A 21302-nucleotide genomic window follows, 5' to 3' on the forward strand; every position below is an offset into this window, starting at 1 on the left:
GGAAGTGAATAACTGGGGCAGTGGGGCAACCTCTTCCACCTTCCTGGTCTTTACAGCACTAGCTCGCCATAGGTCATAACTAGGGCATTTCAGTTAAATCAATGGTTGAACAAGCTACTGGCAGCAGTGTTCTGCCCATTAATTTCTCGCCTTCTGTTTCCTTCCAACACTAGTGATCTGTTTGCATACATCTAATTTTGTAAACTGGCAAGCCTAGGACTTTCAGTGAAACCAAGCAGATTTCAAGATGGAATACTTTAGCAAATACAATAACTGCAAATAACTCCTCATAGCATGCATACACAAATCCAGTCACACTTTGCAACCCACTTGGTGGATGCTGAAGATCCCTTCATGCAGGGTGGCATTAGCACATCTTGTGCACAATTTTGAAGCCATTCAGCATGGGATCACTTTGGATAGCACTTGGAGAGGAGGCTGAGAATACCTTTCTTCCACAGCACTAGCTGAAGTGTTTTCAGATTCTGGGCAACTTCAGCAAACGTTGCAGAACTGCCTGCAGCATGCATGGAAGATAACCAGCATGGAGTATTTATAAGGTGACCAACCGTCCTCCTTTAGGGAGGACAGTCCTTCTTTTGTAAGTTCCGTCCTCCCTCGAAAAGTGTCCTCCTACATGTCCTCCTTTTTGATATTTGAAGGCTAATCTCTTGCGCGTTATGTGACGTATTTTATTAAACAGTTTTTAATGGTGTTTTTTTTTACTTCATCGCAAGTATATTGAAAACAGATATTAAATCTTGTGTTGAATTTTTATCTAAAGAAATGCTAGACATTAAAATAGACGACAATTGTCTCTTTGAAGAAATTAGAAGACTGAATGTATATTTAAATTCTGAAAAATTAATACAATGGGAAAATCAACATGTTGAAATTGATAAAAGATGGGTGGATATTTTCAGCCATTTCAAAAATGAACATATTCCATGTGAACATTTATTTATACTTGTTCAATTTACGTTGTGCTGCCCTGGAACTAATGCAGCAGTTGAAAGAGTTTTTTTCAATTGCCAATGATTTTTCGACAAGTGAGAAATCGAGATTGAATGTTGATACTCTAGCTGCAGCACTTGCTGTAAAATTCAATATGAAGGATATTTCTTGTTCAGATATTTCCAATATATTGTTAGAAGATAATACATTGACAAAAAATATTAATTCAATGGAAAAGTACTCATTTAAATAATAATTAACAGGCATGTAAGCATAATTACAATATAAAATGTTGCAAATGTTTTTATTATGCATATATCATATTTTAGTGTATTATTGTTGCAATGAATAAAATATTTCTTTTATTTACGATATATTTTTTCCAATTTATTTGTCCTCCTTTTCATTGTAAAAAAGTTGGTCACCTTAGTATTTATAGCACCTGCAGAAAATATTCCAGGTCAGTTGAGCTTCAGTAAATGTTGAGGAAACTCTGCTTACAGAATAGTCAACGTTGAGCTTACATCAATATTTACTGGAAGCTGTTTGGTCATCACTGAAGAAGTGGATTAGAGTCAACTGAATTATTGAAGCAAACTATATGGCTTATTATTTCTGCTCCAGTATTGGTTGTACATTTGAGCAAATAAACTGCCAAGCTGACAGCAGCTATGCCTATATGGAAAATAGATCAAGAAGAAACTTTACATGTGTCTTTATTAAGTCTTGAGAATTGCATTCTTCACAATTCACTGTCCAGAAAAAAATGGAGAAAGATGAATGAAGCTGCTTCATATTCTCTGCCCTGGGAAGTACATCTGGGGATAGCAGGACATATTCCTTTCCATGCATCGATTGGACACATAGATCAAAACATGGTAGAAAAGGAGTTAACGTCACTCTATAGTCAAAAAAGAATTGCTAAATAATATTCTGGCAGAATGATCCATACTATTTTTGTTCTTGCAAACCTGCTTAGTTTTCAATATTTGCTTTCTTTTTTAAGTAGTAATTTTATTAAAAATAAAAGTAGAATGTGCAGAAAAGAAAAAATAGAAAAAAGTATATAAAAAGGAAAAAATAAAAATATAGTAAAGAAAAAGAATAGAAATATATAAAGAAATTACTTCCTCCTTCATCACAAACAAACAATTTTAATAATTTGTTACCTCCTCTTAAAATAAAACAAATGATCTCTCCCTATCCCATCAGTTAGGTATAAACAAATCCTTAAAACCTTATCCTTTCAGTTCTAATTTCAGCAAAAGTCCATTAAGACTTACTAAAGAAAACATGTTTATTTTAACATTGATCAAATAAACTAACTTTATATTCCTTCTTTTTACTTTTAACAATCTTGATCTTTAGCCCCTTCAAATAATGTCCTTGAATTTGATTTCTTTTCATTTCTTTCTATCTTCTCACAAAATTATTCAAAACTTTAACAAGCCTCTTTTTGCACTGCCCCCCACCACGTAACTGTAGTTTAGTGAGTTTATTAATGTTCCCCAGCAATTCCCTTCACCAAGACTCAGAACTGTCCCAATTAAGTCCAGCCACAAGCAGGCCAGGATTATGGGCTCAATAGCCCATAAAGCAATTAAAGTTGCCCAAACAAATAACTCCTCCAAACAAACTTAAATCCACCAGGCAAAATTTAAATACATACATGAGAACTCATTTGGCAAGAAAAGTTCAATGTCTCCAAGGCACAAATCCAGTGAAGCAGGAAGCACAACAATCAAACAAACAGCTAGAAAGGCAACACATTGTTCCCAGCAACATCTCCCTATGTCTGCTGTGATAAATAGCCAGCTTTCCAGTGCAGCCCATTAAGAAGGGTGGGACCTTCTCCTCCTGAGTAGCCTGGCTGACCTCCATTGCTCCTGCCTTTTCTCTGCCCTGCGTGTTCTTGGATCAGCTGCAGAGTTCTTCCTCCTCTTCGCTGGTATCTGCTACTGTAAGCTTTCCCCAGCTGAAGCCTCCTCTAATTCTCTTTCGGCCACTGTTCAAAGCCATTAATCAATCAAGTATATTGAGGGGGTTGGGCCATACAGAAAGAATGATTTGGTTTGAATTACAAAAATAAAAATACAGACAGGAAGAGTAAAGGAGTCAAAAAAAACCCAGAAAATTATAGTTGGATGGAGTTGATAAGATATTCAAAAAGACAGATGTGAGAAATTAAAGAACAAAATGCAGCATATGTATGGCTGTAGTGGAAGTAAAGATGGTTTGTAAACACAGAAATGTATGGAAGAGTACTGCATAATGCATGGTGTTGGTATAAACTAGATTTACCTGCATTCCCCATTTTTATCTTTTGCCTTCAATTTTATTATTTCTTATTCCCTTTCTCTGCTTTGCATAATGCACTTATCTCAGAATGGAATAGTACAGTGGTAATGCAGAGATGGTAGGTCAGGGGGAAAAAGGCAGAAAAAGTTAATTTGAGTCCCAAGAATTTCAAAACCATTAAGTTAATACTGGCATTCTCATATCAACAGAACATTAGTATAGTATTAGAATTTACAGCTGTAATAACACAAATATCTGTTAAACCACATGTAACCTTATCCTCATTTAAACTGCAATATATCTGCAGCTTTGATTTTATTTTTATAATGCCTCTTTATGCCAGTTGAGGGAACCATTTATTGTGAACATTCTGGAAGAAATATCTATGTAGATTCTCAATCATCCAAATCATGGTTGTTCCAAAGGTGCTTTCTCAAGAGGCAACTGGGCTTTCTGGTTATTCTTTGAAGATGTTTTGCTTCTCATCCAAGAGGCTTCTTCAGACTGGATGGTAGGGAATGGAAGGATTTATACTCCTTGCAGATACTGGTCATTTGCATTCTTTTAGCAAGTTGTTAAGGTCACCTGAAGGTTTATCTGTGTCATCAGGGTCTCCTGAGTGGTGCAAATGGGTGGGGTTTTTGTAACTATTGAAAGGACTGTGTTGTAGATTGGAAATACATAATGTCATACCCCTCACCCTCTGTTGAGAGAGGGCTGTTCAACTTTGACATAGATGGCCTCTTTGACCCCCTCTTTCAAACCAGCAGTCATCTCTGTTCAAAATGTGGACTTTGCTGTCTTCAAAAGAATGGCCTTTGTCTCTTAAATGGAGTTTAAATTCCAAAGAAATGTATACTAGTAATATGCAATCTAGATATGAATTTAAACTCTATTTCATTCTTAAATTCACTAGTTGCACTTTAAGAAAGTCCTCTAACCTGTATTTGTGCAGTGAAAATAAGGCAAGTCCCTGTCTCATGAGTTGTTGAACTCAAAGACTAAAATCCTATTTTAAGTTTAATAGAGAATTGTTAATATTGAAAGGCCTTGTAACATTAGATTTGCACAGTTAACTGTAAAGCTGCACATGACAATAAGTTATTTAAAATAAAGCAGCAAGGGAATGTCTCACTAATGAAAATACAGGAAATTTCATTTTGTAAATTCTAATTGGTACCTTGAATTATCAAACTAGTATTACATCTCCATCTACACTATGCCTCACATTTTATTCTAAAGTTAGCTTAGTATGCATTATTAAAAATTCAGAATGAAGCTCAACAAAAAGAATTACAGTATAGCTCCACATTTCCTTCTTTCTTTTCGCCACTGCCAACTCTGCATATGCCATTAAAAGAAATATTAGAAGTAGAACCAGAATTACTACAGTCATGGAGGCTGAGGCTTTTATGAAGAAGTACAGTGCTCTCCTAGATGGAATAGGGGATCTTACACAAGAGATGAGGGAGGGAGTGGCTGAGGCTCTGCCAACAGACCGAGGAGGGGGGGGGGGAGAAGCAACATCTAGAAGACTCAGATCACAAAAATGATTTGAAACATTACCGCAATTGTTGTTATAATGTATTTTTTATGAAGTGATGCAAAAAAGAAATGATAGAAACAGAATGACTATTTGTTAGACCTGAACTGCTAGTATTTAATGTTGATGCCTTTTCTAACTTTTTTATATATTGTAAAAGTAGTGAGATTTGGGGGATTCTCTTTTCGTCCGCACAATGTAGCTGTCTAAAAAATTTTTTATATACCTATGTACCCTTTTTCCCTGAAAAATTTGTAAAAATCAATAAAAATTTTAAGAACAACAAAAAAGAAATATTATGCTTTTTAATCAAATTGTATGTACAATTAAGTAGTAGACAGTAATAAAATTATATAGGAATTAAAACGGGATTAGATAAAATAGTGAAGAATAAGGGTATCAATGAATAACAGTATCAATGTGCCCATATTCTCTATTTATTCTCTATTTATGACTGGTCATTTAGCAACCATTTCAGAATTATGACAGTCTCAGAAAGGTGCCACCTAAATCACTTCCTACCTTTGTAAACTGTTGTGCTGCCCCTATCATATGATTGCATTTTAGGCATTTGGTAACTGGCTCACATTTACAACTGGTTGTGGCATCCCAGTCACATAACCATGATTTGTGACTTTTTTGTCAGTTTCCAGGAAATGGGTACACACAATCACATGATTCACTTAATGATTCTGATTCAGATTTACAACTATGTGATTTCCTTAATGATCATAAAACATGGGTGTATTGAATTATGAGCATCAAGCCCTATGACCGAAATTCAGTCCCAATTGCTCTCGTAAGTCGAGGACTATGTGAGGGTTCTAAGTAACAGCCCATATGAAATAAAAACTCCAAGGCACGGTTCCTCAAAATATAGATTTATTAGGCATGTCATATTGGCACAACTGATGAAAACCTGACTCTGAAGTTCCCCGGGTTTTCCCCACCCAGTTCAAAATCCAAAGTTCTTCCCCCCCATCACACACAACCATCACATGCACCAATCAGGTCTCTCTTCCCATCCCACATGCCTCCCATCCACACACCTCCAGGTTCTGGTGAGAGCGTCCTTGGAACCCAGAAGAAAGACTGTTATTTTGGCTACATATTCCCCCCAGCTATCTCTACTCCCACCCTTGCTTTCCCACAGCTCCAGTGGTGGGTTTCAGAATCCATTCCAGCCGGTACGGTTGGAACAGTGGCAGAGTTACCCACATGCACGTGCATGGCGCGCGTATGTGTTCTAGCATCAAATGACGCTTCCGCAAGCTTCTGTGATGCTCCAGCTGCTCCGCGGAGCATCGCACAGGTGCCATATGCACCATGCGCGTGCGCAGAAGTGCCAGAAGCATAAAGCACAGGTAAGAAGCGTGGGTGGGTGGGCCCTCCGTAGCATCGTACCGGAATGGTACCCGGTGCTCCGGGCAGGATCCGGTACACCCGTACCGGGGCGTACCGCCTGCAACCCACCACTGCACAGCTCCATCCAGCCTTGCTGTGGCAACACTGAAGATGCTCAAAGATGGCTCCAGAGTTGGCAGATTACCTATATGATGTACGATATAGTGGAAAGGAACTATTACACAATCCAACAAGCCCTGACCCTCTTAGTCTTTAAAAAGCTTTAAAGTTCCCTCAAACACTGTGACTATGTTGTTGTTAAGCTCATCCTATATGGTAACATACAATATGAACCCTGGTTGTGTTATTTGTTGATGTGTGATCTGGTTGTTCTATATTTTTTACTATATTTTACAGAATTGGATATTTTCCTGAAATATATGATAATATTTAAATAATTCATCAACACATCTGTGCAATATTATTCAAATTTCTTTAATGCTAGCTATTTTCAAAACTAATGTAGCTTCATATATGTAATTCCACAGCATTTTTAAAGCAATAGCATGCTAATTCTCATATACATTACGTTTCTGTTCATTCTACTAGAATAGTAACTGCTTAAGTTTTGCATTTTTAATACCTAACACTTTGGTTAGAAGCTCGTTCATATTAGTGAAAAGCCCTAAGTTTTACACACTCCCCAAACTCCCAAGTTAAAATAAAAGTGGAATTTCCAAAATGAATGCAAAAGAAATTTAGAATCTACTATTTACACTAATCAAATGTAAATCTTTGTTCTGCTGAGAGCTCACACGTACATCGTGCTTGTTCCTTTTCTTTCAACTGATTTATGAAGGAAATTCTATCTCCAGCTGACCCCCATAGATTACTCAGAATGTTTTCCAACTTCTTCCTTGCACAAGTGGCACTCTGTGCTGTATGGGCTGTTTGCACTGCTGCATTTCATTGCAGGTAGTATCTCTTGTCGCTCCAGTCACTGGTTTTTTTTTGTGTTTTTTTGTTTGTTATTGCTGTTTTCATTTTATCATTTTATCCAGATTATGGCTAAACCAGTGAAACAGTGGACCTTTCATTTTGTGTTTTATTGTTGCCTTTTCCATTCTCATAGAAATTACTTTAAGACGGGGAAATGGTAGAGACAAGAACCTCGAGTGGGTTAGTAAGCAGAAGGGGAATGTTACAAGAAGGAGAACAGACAGGGAATTCAAAAGTCCTCCGGCATTTCTTAAACTGAAAGCAAAGGCAGAGTTGAAATTGACCAAACCAGGCTAGTTTTCTTTTCTAGCTAAATGAGGACAAGAACAATGAGATGATGAAGTGATGAACTTCTAGAGCAGTGTTTCTCAAACTTGGCGACTTTAAGTCCTGTGGACTTCAACTCCCAGAATCCCCCAGCCAGCTATGCTGGCTGGGGGATTCTGGGAGTTGAAGTCCACAGGACTTAAAGTCGCCAAGTTTGAGAAACACTGTTCTAGAGTGAGCAGGGATTTGACTAGTTGATGTCAACAGTTATGTTTCTATGACTACACAAATGAAAACCAAATGTTCTCAATGACATACCCACCAAAAGAAAAATGAATGGCATTTGCTTTTCTAATAAGGATGGAAAGAAATCGAGGAATTCAATAGTCCATGATAGTCAAGGTCTGGTCAGAACACTGGGCCAGCATCTTTGCTAAATTGATCAGCAATTTCCAGCATGTCTCCTACATAGGAGAAAAGCAATTTCAAGATACAAGGGGAAATTGCTCTGTGACAACAAACCTATAGTTGGCAAAACTTGGGGAAGCTAGACAAGAAATCCATACACTGAATTTTAGTTCTTATTCCTAAATATGTATCTAGACTAAATTTTAAAAAATAATTAAAATCCACATTTACACACACAAAAAAACCCCCATTTTCTCATTGTTATTATATTATTAACATGTTCAATTGAGGAAGAGACTGCTATGTGGGCTATGTCAATAAATTCAGCCTTCAGTACTCCAGAGCCTCCTAAAAAAACCCATAGGAATCTAAAATATGTTCATATCTTCTCAAATAACCCTTTCTAAATAAGGAATTAAAAAGATTCTGCTTCAAGGCAGATCTTTATAAATACATACAATCCTACAATCAGTTTACTACTGATATCATTAGGAATGTTGTTCAGCTATCCCAAAATACTACTTTAAAATATTTATATATAAATCTTCTTTAAAATAAAGCTATTTAAATTATTTTAAAAGTAAAAAAAGAACATATATGTCTTTTTAAAATCATATATAAGTTGTACTGTTGTGAATCTTCAAAGACTGCCTTCATAATTGCCTCAGGAGTGTGAGAGATAGCTTGCAATATCCAATCTTCCTCCACATTATGCATCCTGATTGTTCCAAAACTCAGCTTCACTTGTGAGCGTGAGAACGTGTGAATGCATCTGCCAGTAGGTCCAAACAAAGAAATTTGAAAATAGGTCCTGGGATTATGGAAGAAAAATAAGCATATAGGTAACATGAGGAAATAATCACCAGAAAGCAATAATTATAATTTGGTGAGCCCTAAACACATCTATCAATAGACATGCTATCTTCATCTACAAAAGTTATTTGGGTTCTTAATGGAAACTAATGTATGTTTATGGGGTTTTATCTATCAGTTGCTCTAACAAATGTAATAATCATTCAGAATGTAACTTCTACAAAATATAGTTTATCCATATGCCCTGTGTTGTAAGAATGGAGATTGATCAGGATTAGAAAAGTCTGAAGAAATATGCTAACATAATTAATTTACAAGTTGGATGTAGAAATTTTCAGGAATCTTAATTATATAAATCTCCAATAACCAAAATTCTCACTTAAAATAACATTTTGGTATTTATAATATAGACTACATAGGTTTTGAATCAATCCTACTTCTATGGATTTTGTAATACATATTCTGAATATTGGAGTTCTCAGTTACAAAATTTAAATGATTTTAATCACTGCAAAATGAGAGTTTGGCACAAATAATATCAAACACTAATGGCCACACAGCGTTATCGCTAAATATCTGAAAGTCAACTGCTGTATGTGTCCAGTGTAGTCAATTTTCCTTTTTTTTTTTTAGAAAGGTAGTTTTAATACCCAGTGTGTTTTTATTGGAATATTTTTGGGAGTTAATTACATTTATAAAGCCTAGGTTATTGGATATTTAAATGTAAAATGAAGAATCTAAATCCTCTAAAACATTTTATTATAATCACTGAATCCAAATGAAGAGGCAGAAATGAGATTCAAATAGTGTGGAAAGTCCACTAAGACACTTTGTTCCAGGCCATTTATAAGATCAACTTGCAACAGTGCATGAGCTACAAACTTCGAACATAGTGCCTTTTTTGGGAATCAATTTACAAAATGAGAAATCCTGACTCTTGTTATTTTAGCACTTGTTTAGAAAAGCAGTCTTCATATCATGTCCTTTTCTCAAGTGATTCTTGCAGAAGGTTGTGCTTTAACAGTGAAAAGTTATAAAAATCATTATTAAATCTAAGAAGATACCAATCTTGGCAGGAAAGACCCAAACTAAATGTGGGTTTAGAATTTTTTTTAAAAAAATCAGAACAAATGAAGTATCCAAAGTATGGACTTTACAGATCCACAAGGTCGAAGTACAATAGGTGGTGAACCAGAAGACAATCCAATAGGTGTGTGTGTGAGGGGGGGAGAAGGGAATAATAATGAGAATGAGGATGAATGAGAGAAGGGCTGGGAAAAAGAGAAGTTCAGGAATCCTGCATAGGATAATATCAGTCAAACTGCATAACAAATTATTATAGCTGTACAGTACTTCAGAAGTGATGTAAGTAAGCTGTTGCTGTAGCAAATAACTGCATAACCTGGAAATTCTTTTTTTTTTGCCAAAAACTTTTTTATTTATTTTTAATTTTCAAAACAAACATAAAAATCCTCCTTCTTTACATCCTGTAGAAAGTGTATCAGTTGGTTACAAACGGTTTTTGTGCATCTCTTCTACCGTCATCAAGTATAATTCATATTAACTCTAGTATCTTAACTCAAATGTTTATACATATTACCATCATCATACCTCCACTTTTATTAGACCATAATTGTTTAAACATCCTTCATCATGAAATATAGCAAAATTTAATACATAGCCACATACTGGCATTTCATTTACTTATTTATAAAATCTTCCATTAACATTAAATCCTTATATCCTATTCTAGCTAAACATCCATAATATTTAATAACAAAGTTTTCTAATCCTCCTTTCCAAATCGCTGTTTACAATTTACATCCAATTTCCTTATATTATACCCATACATATATATAGATTATTATTATTATCCTTTCTTTATTTGGCTATATTCTATGTCACAACATTTTCCCCCTAATAATCAAAACTTAACTGTGTCTAATTTAGTTCTCTCTTTTTTATTGTTATTATTATTATTATTAACCTTTATATATAATCTCGGGTATCATTCAATATTCATATCCAATTATTGCTTATCATAACACTACACATTGTATACAGTATTATCTTTATCAATTTTTTATTTGACTATATCTATTGTCACTAAGTTTCACTAGGTTTAGCTAGTAGTTTTAAATTATATTCTTCCATCTATCAACCTGTATCTTTCCAATAACAAAACAATCTTATGTCCTCTGCCATTTGTGGTATCAATCTTCTAAGCTTCTTCTTAATCAGCTTTGTATGGACTAGTCCTAGCAACTCCTTGCTTGTAAGACCTCTCATATAATCCTGATGCCCTCTTTCTGCTTCTTTGTTCCACTTGTCTTTAGTTGTCAGCAGTGTTATCCATATTTTCGTTAATAAAGTTTCATAGTCCATAAATAATAATAATTCTTCTTCTTCTTCTTCTTCTTCTTCTTCTTCTTCTTCTTCTTCTTCTTCTTCTTCTTCTTCTTCTTCTTCTTCTTCTTCTTCTTCTTCTTCTTCTTCTTCTTCTTCTGTGTCTTGCCCTTTGAAATAGGTTTCCTCTCCATTTATTTCCTCTTTCAGTTCCATTCTTTGCATTTTCAAAAACAAACCAATTGCCATAAATATCAGCAAGTTTAATCGCTTTATATTCATTTTCCACTTCAATTCTTTGGATTTTAATCCTCTCATTTTGCATTTGGTGAACATCATCAAATTTTCTATCACGTCTTTCTGTTAACTGTTCCAAAAGTTCCAGTTTTTGTTCAATCCTCTCATATGTATTTGTTAATTTTAGTAATTCTGAAAATATTGTCTGCAGGCTTACAATCTCTCCATTTTCCTGACACTCCACCATCTTAAACAAAGAGCTCTCACTTGGAAGGTTTTTTTAAGTCAAAACATGGATTCACAAAAGCCGTTTCCCCCCCCTCTTCTCTGGTTGAAAACACTCTTCAAAGGGACATTTGGCTTAGCCCTATCGCTCTGTAATTAGCCGTCAAAACAAACCGCGAAGGGAAAAGTTCCGCTTGAATACACAAAGCTCCAATCAACAAAACCTCCTGGCACATAGCACTTTTAAAATATTTCTTTTTTTATATGTTTTATATTTCATATTAGAAAAAGAGGTCAGTCTTTAAATGAATTAAAAAATAATAATACTCACAGCGATGAAAGAGGAAAGCTTTGGTTTATAAATCGCCGAGAGTCACAGAAAAAAAAGATAAAAACAGAAGACTTAATCCGTCCTTTTTAAAAAGCTTGTAAAGGTTTCATCCATGAAGATAGCATATTAAAAAATGGGATAACCACTGTCCAGAACCGTTGCAAGATTAATTTCGCCACTTGATTCTTCTATTCTTCAATTTAAATCAATTTTTAAGTTTTTATAGGCAGTCTCTCTTTTAAAACAATGAAGATTCCTCACCAGCTGGAAACACTTTCACTTTCCATTCCTTACGTTTTGGGGCCACCCCGACTTCATCAGCCTTGGCTGGATTTTTTGTCACTGGCTTGAAGAAATTTCTCTTGCTTCTTTCGGGGATTTTGCGATATCCCCGAGTTCAGCAAGACATATTCTTCCTGTTCACTGTCTCTACGGGACAGTTTAGATCCATTTGGACCCCCACCCCAGTGGCAAAAGTGTCGATTGCGATCTCAGAGCATTGGAATTGCACATCGTGTCGTTGCAACTTTGGCCCCGTCCCTCCACAACCTGGAAATTCTTCAAGTAACTTGAACATTATAATATTAACACACTGCTTCCACATACATATGTTACCTGCATTTCTTGTTATTTTGGTGAAAAACAGAGTTATACAGTAGAGTTTTAAAGACTTGACAGCACTACCTTAAAAGTGATGTATAGCCTGTACAAGTCTTTTAGTATATTTTATATATAATCCAATTGGTCTTACATTAGTTAGCAAAAAGCTGCCACATTTTTCACTAAATGCAATTTCTGGGCACTTTTTATTATTTATTATAGCCAAAACATCAGAATACATCAATAATTTAATAACCCTAACCCTAATTCTCACCCTAATCCTACTTTTCCTACTATGATATGAATTGTGCCTCATTTTATAACATTTCCCCCCCACAATTGTTCAGCAAATCACTGCAGTTATTAAATGAATCAAGCAGTTATTAAGTTAATCTGGCTTCCCCCACTGACTTTTCCCCCCAGAGCTCAGCTAGGAAGATTACAAATCGTGGAGTCACATGACTTCAGGATAGTGTAACTGTCATGAATGCATGCTAGTTGCCAAGCATCCATATTTTGATCACATGACCCTATTACAATGGTAATAACTGTGGAAACAAGTCGTAAGTCACTTTTTCAGTGCTGTCGTAAATTTGGCCATTAAACAAATGTTTGTAAGTCAAGAACTACCTGTAGAATGTGGGAAAGGTATATGTCTATTTTACACATACTAGTATATATATCTCGGTCCTTAGGTAACGTGTTTTTCCCCCGTTGTCCCAGGGTTTAAGAATTTCAAATGTTGGTTTTATGTTTTATATATTCATTTCAATTTTTTATAAATTGCCTGGACTATAATAAGCAAGATGACAAGGCATAAATTTGATAAATAATGTGGTATATAGTTTATATAATTACAAACAATATTTAATTAATTATGGATAAGTAAACCTATTTCTACAATGCTTTCTTTTCCCAATTTTTTGCTACCTCTATAATGAAATTGTTAAAATTTTCCTAATGAGAAATCTATTCACTGTTCAACATTGTTCTTGATCTATTTCATATTTCATATCCAACTATTTCAAATATGCACTAAATCAAGGAAGTATTTTAATCTGAATTCAATAATGAACATTTTTTGCTATCAAGGTATATATAGCAAACAACATTTCAAGTGTTGATAGATAGCTCAAAAGGTTTTATAGCTGTTTGAATAAATTGTGCCCACCTTATTTTTTATTGATAAATCAAGATTCTTACCATTAATGATGTACATCTTTCAGCTTGGTATAGAAAAATAAAATATATATATTTTGCTTTTTAGGCAGCTATATAAATACAATGGCCAGCATTATGTGATAAGCTTTGCCTTGAAATTGGACAATCAAGATGGAATGAAATCTTCTCCATACAATACTCTTGATGAATAAATGCAAATGTGCAAAATCTACAGAAGAATCTTGCATGTTTTATCATTGCTTGTATCCACCTTCCCTACACTTGTGACCTAGGCCAATTCCTTTATTGTGGGTCTGGTTCAGTTAATACAGCCTTTATTAAACTACTAGTTGGCAGATAGATTCTGCCTCTTTCATACCAAATCATCCTTAACTATGCATTGTTGCCTACCAGATACTATTCTTAAATTAAGAGATCTAAAATCTCATAATCCTCATGCACAGACTCTTTTAGGGTACAAAGACTGGAGGTGTTCTGTCAGAATTTTAGATAATTATCATTAAGCAAGAAACACACTAGGCCAAGACTTCCGGTTCCGGCGGCTACGGCGACAGGCAAGCCTTTGCCTGCTCCCGCTCTCCCGGTGGGCTTCCCCCGCTTCTGGGGGGGCACAGGACGCCCCGGAGAGGTGTCCTGCCGAGGGAACGGCTCGCGGAGGGTCCTGGCGTCGGCGGCGGCTGGCGGGGGCTCCTCCGCTTCGTTCTAGGCACCGGGGAGCAGTATCGGAGGGCGCCCGTGTGCGCGCGCCTCGCCCCATGCCGATCGGAGAACGCGCTATTGAACGAAGCAGCGGCAATGTGGTGAGAGGCTGCCCTTCTCCATTCCCTTTATTTTAAATTTATGGACCCTTCAGCATCTTTTTAAGAAAAAAAAGTTAAACTTTCGGACTTTTGCGAGAGGTGCGGCTAGAGGGAGGGGGATTTCCCCCCCTCCCTTGGACAAGCGGCTTGAGAAGATTTTGCTTTCGCCCTCAGGGGAAGGAGGAGGGGGGAGAGCCAACTAATGATGCCTCACCCTTTTAAAAGTGACATTCATCGGACTTAGCTCCAGAATTTATGGGTGAACTGAGAACTTTTTGAATTTTTTAAAACTTTATTATGCCTCTGAGCCCAAAGCTGGCAGGGCAAGATGGCACACTTCCGTTGTCTTCATGAACTGTGAAACCCGACTCCACCTTTAAAATTCAGGCTTCCGGTCTTTGTCTCCGAGCCACCCAGAGGAATCTTTTGTGGATTGTTCTTCTTTGAACTCTTTGGGGAAAAAACTTTCATCTACTGCTAGACTGACTAAAGAATCCCCATCTGTTTGGATCCTCTGCCCTCTGGATTCGCCTGCCTGCTCTACTTCTCCAGCTGCCCAGTCTCTATTTTGACAGACTTCCTTGCTTTAAAAACCATGCCTCCAAAAAGACCACCTCCTGGAAAGCCTGGATTTGCTACTTCTGCCCCAACGTCTGCAACGTCTAGCCCAGCTACACAGTCAAAGATAACAGAACTGATGCAACCCAAGACTACAGAGATAGACTTTCAACAAATGCTTCAACAAATTCTACAGGGCCAGGAGGAAATTAAGAAACAGTTAAGGGAAATGAAAGATGAAATTAAACAGAACCAAGCCCAAATCTTTAAGAACTCACAGAGACTGGACCTTGTGGAGGGTGGGGTGGCGGAGGCGAGGGGGGGGGGTAGAGGCTTTACAGAAGGGGAACAAAGAACTTGACATCCAACAAATGAAAATAGAGTTTGAGAGAATGTCCTTTTATCTTAGATTTCAAAATGTAATAGAAGCAGATGGGGAAAACATAAGGGACATTATGACTAATATTTTAGCTGAATACCTACACAAAGATAAACAGCAGATGGATTGGGAGATAGACCTAGCTTATAGAGTGAATTCAGCATATGCCAGAACACATAATGTTCCCAGAGAGGTTCACATTAAATTTCTTAGGAAAACCACAAGAGATGAAATACTGGGTGTGCAAAGGGGGCAAACATTGACATACTGTGATAGGGAGATAACCATTCTAAAGCAGATTCCCAAAAAAATTAGGGAAAAAAGGAAAAATTATTTGCAATTGGCGAATAAACTATACCAGAAGGGGGTGTGGTTTAGATGGTTGATGCCTGAAGGTATGCTAATATTCTGGGAGGAGACAAGAATCAGAATTAATACACCCATAGAGGCACAGGCCTTTATGGAAAAAAACAAAGCCAACCTAGAAAAAACAGAAGATACTACAACGGTCATACAGGACACGGGAGGGGCCGGAGCTCTGCCAGCGGGGGGTGAAGGGGCAACACCAAGAAAACTCAGATCACAAAAATAAATAAGGAAATCACAATGTTATAAACAGACCGAAAGTAAATATGAATTTATAACTAGATTATATATTATAATTATATAAATTGATTGAAAATTATTTTTTCTAGAATTAAGATGCTGACTTTTTATGATTATATATTAAGACTTGATACTTTGATGTAACCTAGGAGTTTGGAGGGAGGGGGCGTCTGCCACATTTGCAACTGCCAAAATTTGTAATTCCACCTACCCCTTTTCCACATAAATGTTTTTAAAAAAACCAATAAAACTTTCTTGAAAAAAAAAAAAAAAAAAAAAGAAACACACTAGGCCAAATGGATCAATGATATTATTCTAAAATCAGTAAATTCACAGCATGTTCATCAGAAATAGCTGAGGTGATTAACACTGGTAAACCTTTTCCAAGATTTTTAGGAGTTGAAAGCTTAGGATATTTATTCACAAGGACTATCAGTGAGCTATATATCTGAATGACTGGAACAGCTCATGAGGTTAATTTTCCTAAATACTTACCTACTGCACAGTTATACTAGAGATATGTCAACAAATGTACCATCAAATCACATCAAAGACTGTGATTTTGTTAGTTAGTTTTAAAATCCAGTAAGAGATGAACCAAATATTTAACCTCAAATAGAGCAAGAGCAAATAGGGCATGGTTGCTATTAACTTGCCACGTTCTAAATGCTATGTAACTTTTTAAAGAATGAAATAATTCAAGCTGAAAACTGAAAGAGAGAATGAGAGAGAGAAATACTTCATACAATAATCAGACTTCTCATTTCTTTGTAGCATAGAGATCTTGCCCTCTAGTGTTTTCACAGTGTCAGTAACTGTGTTCCAGAAAACAGAATTCATAACTTATCCTGGTTTTAATTTGTGGGGAATTCTATTGTATTTCATTTAGTGGAACCTTAGAAAAATTCTGGTTTCTCTATGAAGTAACATTATATAGCAAATTTTTTACAAAATATAAGCCTTGTTTGAAGAATATATTTATCTCAGCAAGAAAATTGCTGTATTGTGGGAAAATAAAAAGAAGTCAATTGAGCCAATCAAGTAAATTCCCAGGAGTTAAATTTAGTCCAAAAACAAGCCAGTCGTGCACTTAGTTAAACTAACTCCATTAAATCAATTGCACTGCAAAAATGCCTAAATGAAATCAGCTGCAAGCTTTGCCTGCCTTGTTTTTCAAGAAAACAATCATAAAAAGCAGATAAAACTAAACTGCTTTATAAGAAAATTCCCTGACATCATCTGGCAGTACAGAAAGTACTTCTGAAATCCGACTGCCACAATAGCCAAATCATGCCTAATGCTGCCTGTTAGATAACAGAGAAGATACTGACAACGCCATGAAAACATGCCAATGATCTTATGGGCCAAAGGCTCATAGAAAAACAGGGACCTCTCTGAGAAGATGGGTGGAAACTATGTAAATCCCAAGGGGATGGTTTTGTAGAAAGTTAGCACCCACCCCTCTCCTAGAAGAATGAAATGTTTTGGGAAATATTAAAAAGGCAGAATATTATATTTCCCAAGGGAAGAAATGGAGAAACATGCTTTTTAGAGGCAGAAAGCAACCCCCACCTTTTTCTTGATAGCCCTAGCAGATATTTTATGCCCATTAAGAAAGATTGGGTCAGTCTATTCAGAAACCAAACTGAGGAGGCCACCTTTTAGAAATGCAGATTTGGTAATGCATTCAAGACAGGATATTTTGAAACAAAAGGCAGAATGGTATAATTAGCACCTCACTCAAGAACCAACACAGGGCAAAGCCATTAAGCCACAATAGGAATTGCCCAACACCCTTTCAGAACAGTCCAAGGTTCAACCAAACTTAGCTCAGACAAACACAAAGTAGGATTTGTACTTTGCCTATAGTCAACTATGACCCTACATAACCCCTACATGGCCCTTGGGAGTCTGACAACAGCCAATAGAATACATGTTCTTGCACAGAAACAGGAAGCTAAAGTACAAAGCTCAAAGAAGGTATAAAAACCCTCAACTCCATTTTGTCAGCTGTACCAGAACCACAAACGTGTGGTTCTGTTCATCAATAAATGGACTGTCTTTCCAATCAGCCTCCATCCTCCATTTCATCTCCAGAGCCTTCTTCACGGCTTGGAACTGAACCAGATGGGTATTTCTTCCCACAGTTTGACTCAGTTGGTGAGCGTATGTCAGGGGTGTCCAAACTTGGGAACTTTAAGACTTGTGGACTTCAACTCCCAGAATTCCCCAGCCAGGCTGGCTGGGGAATTCTGGGAGTTGAAGTCCACAAGTCTTAAAGTTCCCAAGTTTGGACACCCCTGGCCTATGTGGTGCCAAAGAAAACTGATAAGAAAACTTTATGGGGTTAATTGCATGTCTAAGATTAATTGTAGGAATAGGGCTATAATGTTTGTTAAGCCAATCTGGTGAAAGGAGGTGCCCTACTCAAATAGTGAGAAAGCTATGAGTTGGGTAAGGTGGCAGTTTTTTCCCATCTCTTTTAAACATGTGCATATACAAACTTTTGTAAGATCATCATAAATTTTTTTGCTGAGTATGTCCTATCTTTTTGTACTTAAATTTCCATGTACTTAGTTTTTAAATACCTAAATATGTAAATATTCTGCTCTTCCCTCACAGTAGCTGTTTGGATTCTTACTCAGTAAAAATTCTGTTTGATTTATCATTCAATAAAAGAGAAGATACACCCACATTCAAATAAAAATATAATATACACATACTGTCATACAAGTGCTGTCATTCTGACAAATAACTGTTTGATGTTACCGGACATAGCAGTGTAAATTACTGAACTTGACTCAGTAGACTTAAAAGAACAAAGACCCAAATTTCAGCCATATCTCAATAGCCAGCCCATTCTGAAGTCTCAAGGTATTTGTTCAAGACCTACTGAGTAAGTTGGAAAGTATGGCAACAGAACAGAAGCAGAGTGGAAAAACAAAGAATGGTGAGAAAATAGAAAGAAAGGAACAATAGTGCAATAAACTTTTTCCCTTTTGTTTTTGCAACACTTTTTAAGCAGTGTTCTCGTCTCCTATTTCAAGGAATAATTAAATGTTGAATCTTTCTACAACACAATGAACAAAAATATTTTTAAAATATTTCCTGAGGCAAAGAAAACTGTATTTTAATTGCTTTTCAAAGCAATGGAATACCAAAGATTCTGTTTGGGAGACCTAAGCAAGATAGAAAATGTTGTTGCCTCACAAAAAACAAAGAAGGAGGAGCACAGAGAAGAAATCAACTGTGAGAAACCCAATCCCAAAGTTTCTTTAGGATCCTTGTCACAATATTATAGCAGCCCCCAAATTTTCTGGTTTTACGGACCGGCAGGTCAGGGGTAGAGGAGATTGTTCTACATAAGCGGCGACACTCCATTTGTGCAAGTGACACACTCACCACTTCCGCAGCATGGTTCTGAACAGACTACAGCCTGATAGTAGACAGCGGCCTAGGGATTGTGGATCCCTACAATATTATATATGCTTTTTAAAACAAACTTTTAAAACAAAAGTTACTTTTTAAAAGAAAATATTTAAAGTATTTATAGTTACATGGCTGCCCAACTCAAATAAGGTAGCTCTAACACACTTCCTGAAAATTCTGCAAAATCTAATAAAATACTATAGGAAGTTATCACCCAGCCCTCTCCCAGAAAAATGAAATATCCTAGGAAATATTGAAATAGCAGAATATTATATTTCCCTGGATGTGAAAAGGAAGAAACATGTTTTAAAAAGACAGAGTAGCTCCCTGCAGTTTCCTGCCTCCACCCTCTTTGTCAATGGTCCATTAAGATGTCCAAGCCAGTCCCTTTACATAATAAAGAATTCTCCCCTTCAGCTCCAGGGGGATGGGTTTAAGGCATGATAATATTGGCCCTTTACCCAACTCATCACATGGCATCTGAGAACTCAACCAAACATGGATTCAAAACACAGCCTAGAGAGTTGCCCCTGCATGGCCCCATGGGAGTCTGACAACCAATCAGAATACAAGCTCAAGATCAAAAGCCAGAGGGGGCATAAAACCAGGGACTCAGCATCTCAGTCCTTCCTTCTCTTCTCCACCAACATTGAAGCATGTGATTACCTTTTCAAGCCATGTGATCCTATCCACCATTAAAACCATCTTTCCAAGCAGCCTCCATGCCTCCAGTGTCTTTTTCCCAACTTGGAGCCAAACCCAGAAGGACATTTCTTTCATCAATACAAAACTACAGTATAAAAATCAGAAGACAAAAATGAGAGCAAAACAAAATATTATATACTCACATTTTATACCATTCTTGTTTAAAGTTCTGGAACATAGGAATTTTGGCGAGAATCTTCTTCATGGAATAAAGTCAATATATGCATCACAAAGAGCTTGAATTATTTAATGGTGCTCTGACTAAATCATGTGATATTCAGAAGGGATAATATACAATTGTTCTTTGTCTCCTTTGTTTATTTTTGTTTTTGTTTGAATAGGGACATTCAACAACATGAGAAGATAATGGATTTAAAAATAAAAAAACAAGGTGGGAAATCTCATTAAGATCTTTAAATATGCTTAGCTGGGAAAAATTACAACTGACATTGTTGGGAAGAATTTCTGTGATCAAGAGGAATATTTTACCTAGATTTTTATAGGTAATATGATGTTACCTATACTGATGACCGATATAGCATATATGCAATGGCTTAAAAAATACTGTATTTCCAAATTTGTTTGGCAAGGAAAGAAACTAAGAATTAAATTTAAGCTCTTACAGGATATTAAAGACAGAGGTTAGGGTTACCAATCTGAAAATCATATTTTGCAGCTTGCTGTTACTCTGGAATGGGTGACCTTAAAAATAGAAGGATATTGGAATTGGAAGAGCATGCCTTTAGATTTGGATAGTTATTTGTGGTAGGATAAACTCAAGGTGAATGTGGACTTTAAAAATCCTGTTGGTAGGCCTGCCATATTGAGAATAAGGAATAGGTATAGTGAAAATTTGCCTCCTAAAATCCCTTTATAGTTGTCACCCCAAGAAATCTTTTTTAGAAGGGAAATGATAGTTGAACAAAAAATTGCATAGGTTAACCTATGCAAATTTGTTGAATTAAGTTAAGAAATTAATTTAAAAATAAGAGAAAACTTGGGAGATTTTACATGCCATTGGTTTCCTATATACACCTAAAGGAAAAAAAATAAGTTGAATAAGAAGAATTATCAATTTAAAAAGGGTAAGACTGAATTTAATGTAGAACTCTGTACAAATGATAATCATGTTATTGCTAAGATGTATACACTTTTATTGAAAATGGAAATAGAGGATGAACAAATTAGAGACTGTATATAGTGAAATAGGCATAAAGTTTTGGATATTGTATATAATTGCATCAATAGGAGATCATGTGGAAGAATGGATTGAAATTT

At 36.2% G+C, this 21302-nt stretch overlaps 2 protein-coding genes across 5 annotated transcripts in view; one reads left to right on the forward strand and one right to left on the reverse strand.

Annotated features, from left to right (window-relative positions):
• Positions 1 to 21302, reverse strand: part of ARHGAP6 (Rho GTPase activating protein 6) — a 235521-nt gene that overhangs the window by 144882 nt on the left and 69337 nt on the right. Inside the window, exon 1 of one of the 4 annotated variants that reach the window (XM_081946824.1) lies at positions 2624 to 2643. The exons of the other annotated variants lie outside the window; for them this stretch is intronic. Within the exon in view, the coding sequence (XP_081802950.1) occupies positions 2624 to 2635 (12 nt within the window). The 5' untranslated portion in view covers positions 2636 to 2643. Of the gene's footprint in view, positions 1 to 2623; positions 2644 to 21302 lie in introns of those variants that run through there. 4 annotated transcript variants of the gene reach the window in all.
• The window catches only part of FRMPD4 (FERM and PDZ domain containing 4), a 570850-nt gene that overhangs the window by 32795 nt on the left and 516753 nt on the right, over positions 1 to 21302 (forward strand). The gene's annotated exons all lie outside the window — the stretch shown is intronic.

Source organism: Natrix helvetica (genome assembly GCF_964273705.1).
Source record: "Natrix helvetica genome assembly, chromosome: 3".
Lineage (NCBI taxonomy): Eukaryota > Metazoa > Chordata > Lepidosauria > Squamata > Natricidae > Natrix > Natrix helvetica.